The following is a 6081-nucleotide window of genomic DNA, read 5'->3' on the forward strand; positions in this document are numbered from 1 at the left end:
ATTATGTTTTATATATTTTCTAGTTTTTTTTATATTTATTTATATTTTGTTACTTTTTAAAAATATTTACAAATTAATAAATGCTTAAATATATTAATATATATATTTTTATAAATTTATTATTTATAAAAATTGTATTAATATTTTTTTTTCAAAATCTCGGAATATCGTTCATTGCTTTTAGTTTATCTTCTTCATTAACTGCAATATATGTTTTAAAAATTTTATATGTATAATAAACTCCAGGGACAGAGCAAAGTCCTCCTATTATCCAAAAAGAACATGCTTTACTAAAATTTTAATGCCTATTATCAAAAGTATATACACATGCTAAAATAATCAATATAACTCCTCCTAAGCATAATATAAATGATACATATTTTAAACATTTAGGAATATTTATATCAGTTTTTATAAATTATGATTCTTCACATTTAAAAATTTAATCTTCAATAATTTTATTTTATTATTCATTATAAGTATTAAAATAGAATTATAGATTTACAGTATTACTTTCTTACTATTATTAACTTTTATATTATAAATGCTATTAATTATTAAACATTTTATTTTATTTTTTTATTAAAAATATTTAAAAATAATTTATTTAATTTTAAAATATAATTAATAATTAAAAAAATATAATTTTAAATTATCATTTATAAAAAAAAAAAAAAAAAATTATTATATAAACATATTTAATTTTATTTAATAAAAAATAAAATTAATAAAAAAAAAAATAAAAAAATTAAATCAAATAAAATATTAAAGTATAAATAATTTAATGATAAGAAAATTATTAATAAATAAAAAAAATAAAAAATTAATAAAAAATATTAGAAATAAAAAAAAAAAAAAATTATAAATATATAAAAAAATATGGTAATTAATATTAATTTAAAAAAAAATATATTTTCATTTATAAATAAAATAATATAATAATTTATATAAATATATATATATGTATTTATATATATATATATATATATATGTATTTATATATATTATGTTTATATTTTTAATTATTTTTCCATTCATATATATATGTATTTTCTAAAAATTACTTTATATTCCTTTTTTAATATTTTTTATATACTAAAAATTAATAAATAAATTTAATATTTTAATGTATATACTATTAATTATTTTCTTTATTTTAATTAAAACATATGAATTATACAATTATTTTTTATGAATTTTTTTTTTTTTTATATCTGATTATAGTATCTAATATTTAGATAAATATCTTTTTTTTTATATTTGATTTTAAATATCAACAAAGATTTATTATAATACAAGAATAATTTATTTTTACATGTTTTAAAATTTTTATGTTATATATTAAACTTTTATCACCTATTTTTTAAAACACGACTTTATTTTATCTATTTTACAGTTCTTTTTTTTTTGTGTTACCATATAAATATTTAAAAAATATTTTTGTTTATTACGAATTTTATTGGGTCAGTCACAGTATATTTTTCTTTATTAATTTCTAGGTGTCAAAGAAACTACTTCTGTATAATAATTTTAAGTAATATTTATTAAAACAAAAAAATTTGAATTTGTAAAAGTGTTAGTAATTAAATATTATTTGGAGAAGGGTTGAATTTCAAATTTGATTTAGGGTTAATATTGAAATCAATGTTTATTTGTATATTATTTTTAATTTTTAAATATATATTCATATCAAAAAAAATTATTTTTAAAAGTTAAATATATTAGAATTGTCAATATTATTATGAGAATTATTTAAAAAGTAAAACTTATTAAATTACTTAAAAAAGAATAGAAATTCAACAATCAATTTTATAAGTAACAAAGCTAGTATAAAACTAATTAACTTTTTTTTTATAGAAATTTATACTTATATATGTGAATATTAATTTTGAATATTTTGTATTTAATTATTATAAATTATCTATATCTTTAAAATAAGATATAAATAAAATATTTTTTTAAAAATCATACGCCTGTTTTTAAATATTTAAATATTATGTTTAAAAAAATATTGTTTATTCAGTGTACGTTATAATATTTTTAACTTAAGCATAAATAAAATAATTTAAAATAAAAATATAATAATTTATTCAAACCCATCTCAAAATTATAAAATAATTTAATTTTTTTGTTACATTAATTAATTATATATTAAAAAATAAATTTTTAATTTAAGCAATTAATATTTAACTATTTTTATTTATAATATAAATAAATTTAAAAAAAAAAATTAAAAATAATGACACTTTATTAATAATAAATTAAAAAAAAGAATGGACCTGATAAAGATTCTATTATATTTTCTTCAGAAGATTCATTTAATAGCGACTATTCATTTAACTCTTCAGTTTTAAATGATAACAACAATGGTGATTAAAATAATAAAATTATATATTTTTTTTATCTAAAAATAATAGACTACAAAAATACATTCTTTCATTTAAAGGAATAGATGAATTAACTATTTTAATAAACTCCAGAACTTTAAGATAATTTAAAATTTGATTAAATGTATGGTAAAGAAAATGAATAAGAAGAAAGTTAAATTTAATAATCATAAAAGCCAATATATTAGAATTAAGAAACAGAAGAAAAAAAACAAAAAGAGAAAGAATTTAAACAAAAATCTAAGTTATGGTAAACTTTAAGTAATAATATAATAAGAAATAGCCATTATTAATCAAAAATACCTTCTTTGGAAGCATTAAATCATAGGTAAAAATATTTTAAAATATAAATAAAAAAAAATAGGTTAAACATATTTAAATAAAATATAGAAAAAATAGATTACTTAGAATTTTTAACTAAAGAAAATAAATAATAAACATAAAAGGATGAAAATATAAACGAAAATAACATAAATAGAAACAACATTTAAACATAAAACAATAATGTTATCAATAGCAATTATTTGGCAAAAAATAATGATTCTGAGAATAGTTAAACAGAAGAACAATTCGATTTAAACGGAGAAATAAAATATTATTCATATAAAATGAAAATTGAATAATAACAAAGAGAATTAAGATAAAAGTAACTCGAAATCTCATTAAAGAAAAAAAGATTATAATCAGAAAAAAGAAAAAATATTTTAAGCTTTGATAATTCAAAAGAAATTATTTAGTTATAAGATAAGATAATTCAATTGAATCAGAAGAATAGCTTAAAAAGTCCTTCAAATAATCTTCCAAAAAATAGACAATCTCTTTCTTAGTAGCCTATGTCTGAAAATATTTAAAATATTCAATAAATTAATTCTTTAAATTAATAATAATTTTTTTAAAGAAAATCTTACTAAATCAAATCTAATGATTTCTTATAAAAAATAAATAAAGAAATCGAAAATTAAAATAATTCAAAAACAGAAGATCAGTTTAAGACTAATATTGGAAAAGCCCTTTTTTAAGCACTTTAGTAAAGTAAAGGAGATAAAGAAATGTTTAGAAAAATTGCTTATAATACTCTGAAAGAATATAACAGAAGTAAATAGAATTTATTCAAAAACAAAAAATTTCCTCCTCAAATTCCAAAGTTTATTTAAGAGGATAATAAATTTCTAAATTAGTTTTTACCTGATTTTAATAACCCTTTATTTGAAAGAAATAAAGGAGATCCTTTTGAATTTGTAAAAGAATATCAGCCCGATATATGTAGTTAAGAATATGAATAATTATAAATTATCGAACATATTTCTAAAGGAAAATTTATTAATTTATGGAAAGATAATTTTAATGAATGATTTATTTTTCATTTTTTAATTTATATTTTATTTTTATTTATTTGATAAAATAAAAAATTTAAAATAAATAATGCTTTAAACATTTAACATTAAATAAATTTTATTTTTTATTTTAGTCTTTTTATTTTATTTTAGTTTTTTTATTTTATTTTATTTTTATTTTATTTTATTTTTATTTTATTTATTTTATTTTATTTTAGTTTAATTTTATTTTAAGATTTTATTTCAATCATTGTTATTAAAAATTAAATTTTAAAAGTTTATCAGCAACAAACTTATTTAAAAATAATAATAAATCATATTAAATTAAATATTGAAAAATAATTATGATATATATTCTTCAATCTTTACTTATTTTTTTAGTTTTTTATAAATATAACTGATTTCAATTGCATAAAAATTTTATTTAATTTTTTAACTTTCATATATAATTCTTTGAGGCTACTAAACTAAAAATAATAAATACTATTGTATTCAATTGTCTATTTTAATCTTTTTGAAATTTCAAATTAAAAATAAAATAAAATATTGTAATTCTTTTTTAATCGTTTTTCTTATCATTTCAAGAAATTATTTTATTTATTTCAATTTATAAATAATAAATTAATTATTATTAATATATTAAAAATTTATCAGATTATTCAAAATAAAGAATAAAAGCATTAAGATAAAAAAAAAATTAGATTTGAAAACATATATATGTATAAATATAAAAATCTAAAATTTTTATTTATTCTTTTATCAATCTAACTCTATGATCTAAAAAAAGATTATATCAGATAAAGTTTCGTCAATTTACTCTATTATTTTAAAAATTAATAAACGATTTTATATGAATTTCTTTTATTTTTAAAAAAGAAAATATGTATACATTTATTAATATAATATAATATAATTGATTATACATATTTTTAACAAAATATAAAATAAAATTAATTTCTCTAGTTGGCAATTAAATAATATTAAATTATTAATGTCTATTTTATTATTCATATACATTTTTAGATTATTAAAAAAAATATATTACAATTGATTTATATTTTTATAATTTAAAAATTAACTATTTGTAATTCATAAGTAATTTAATATTATTATAAAAATTAAGAAAATATAAAAAATTAATAAATAATTATATAAAAGTAAAATAAAATAGTTGATAAAAAAATATATGATATTTACTATAACATCTTTATTAAAATAATAAGTTCATTTTAATATTAAAATTAATTTAATTTTTATTTTATATCGAAAAATTATAAAAATTATAAAATTAAAAAATATATTTATAATATATATAAAAAAAAAAAGAAATAAAATAAAAATATAAGCAAAAGATTATAAAATATTTTAAAGAAAAAAAAAAAAAAATTTATTTAAAAAAAAACAATAAATATATGTATAAAAAAAAAAAATATTAGTGAATTATTAAAAATATTTAAATTTTGAAGATAAAATATAATTATTTAAAAATATATATAAAAAATTTTAAAATAAATAAATTATGTATTTTGAAAAGTAAAGATAAATAATATTTTAAAAAATTTATAAATAAAAAAAAAAAATATATTAAGAAAAAAAAAATATATTAATTATAATTATTGATATATATATTTTATAAAATAAAAAATTTTGTTATATAATATAAAATAAAAAAAAAAAATTAAAAATATATTTAGAGATTTTAAAAAAAAAAATTTAATAAAAATAATTATTTATTATTTTATTTAATTATTTATTTATTTATTTATTTATTTATTTATTTATTTATTTATTTATTTATTTTTTTATTTATTTTTTATATTTTTATTTTTTAATTTTTCTATTATTAATATTTTTTTTTTAATTAATTCTTACAATTTTATATTTAGAAATATTTTAACTTTATTTTTATTTTATTATTTTAAATATATTTATTATTTTTTATATAATTATTTATTGTTTTAAATTACAATTTTTTTTTTATATATAAATTATAGTATTATATAAGTTTTTTATTTACATTAATTTTTTTTTTTTAAATCTACGATATTTAATACTTTAATAAAATTTGTTTTAATATTATTTCAATTAATTTTTTAAATTTATTTCATTTATTTATTTTTTTATTTTCTTTTATATTTTTTTTATTTTATAAATTTTTTTATTTTTAATTATGAAATTATTATAAACTTTAATTTTTTTATTTAATATTTTTTTTATATAAGCATCATTATTTTATATTTATTTCTATTTAATATAATATTTAAACAATTATTTTTTTTTTTTATAATTTATTTTGGTAACATATTTATATTAATTTTATTATTTTTTCATTTATTAAAAAAAAAATATAATTTATTAAA

The 6081-nt window shown here is 11.8% G+C and overlaps 1 protein-coding gene across 1 annotated transcript, besides 20 other annotated features; it reads left to right on the forward strand. All coding sequences in view use genetic code 6, as the record gives it.

The window, feature by feature from the left end:
* Positions 1-581: 581 nt before the first annotated feature.
* Positions 582-647: a microsatellite.
* Positions 609-674: a microsatellite.
* A 34-nt stretch (positions 675-708) lies between these two features.
* Positions 709-753: a microsatellite.
* Positions 754-787: 34 nt separating this feature from the next.
* Positions 788-850: a microsatellite.
* Positions 814-878: a microsatellite.
* A 55-nt stretch (positions 879-933) lies between these two features.
* Positions 934-1005: a microsatellite.
* Positions 945-1005: a microsatellite.
* A 1234-nt stretch (positions 1006-2239) lies between these two features.
* On the forward strand, positions 2240-3739 carry IMG5_127770 (hypothetical protein; the record flags this gene model as incomplete). The annotated part of the gene is made up of 3 exons (XM_004032154.1): positions 2240-2715; positions 2752-3170; positions 3366-3739. The coding sequence occupies 3 exons, from the start codon at positions 2240-2242 to the stop codon at positions 3737-3739; spliced, it is 1269 nt and encodes a 422-aa protein (XP_004032202.1).
* Positions 2712-2786: a microsatellite.
* Positions 3740-3836: 97 nt separating the features above from the next.
* Positions 3837-3965: a microsatellite.
* Positions 3845-3954: a microsatellite.
* A 1309-nt stretch (positions 3966-5274) lies between the features above and the next one.
* Positions 5275-5325: a microsatellite.
* Positions 5283-5324: a microsatellite.
* Positions 5292-5328: a microsatellite.
* A 116-nt stretch (positions 5329-5444) lies between these two features.
* Positions 5445-5585: a microsatellite.
* Positions 5448-5542: a microsatellite.
* Positions 5448-5549: a microsatellite.
* A 25-nt stretch (positions 5586-5610) lies between the features above and the next one.
* Positions 5611-5663: a microsatellite.
* Positions 5631-5682: a microsatellite.
* Positions 5683-5819: 137 nt separating this feature from the next.
* Positions 5820-5869: a microsatellite.
* Positions 5840-5891: a microsatellite.
* The last annotated feature ends 190 nt before the right edge of the window (positions 5892-6081 follow it).

The sequence above is a fragment of the Ichthyophthirius multifiliis genome (genome assembly GCF_000220395.1).
Source record: "Ichthyophthirius multifiliis unplaced genomic scaffold scaff_1120509251005, whole genome shotgun sequence".
In the NCBI taxonomy this organism is placed as follows: Eukaryota; Ciliophora; class Oligohymenophorea; order Hymenostomatida; genus Ichthyophthirius; species Ichthyophthirius multifiliis.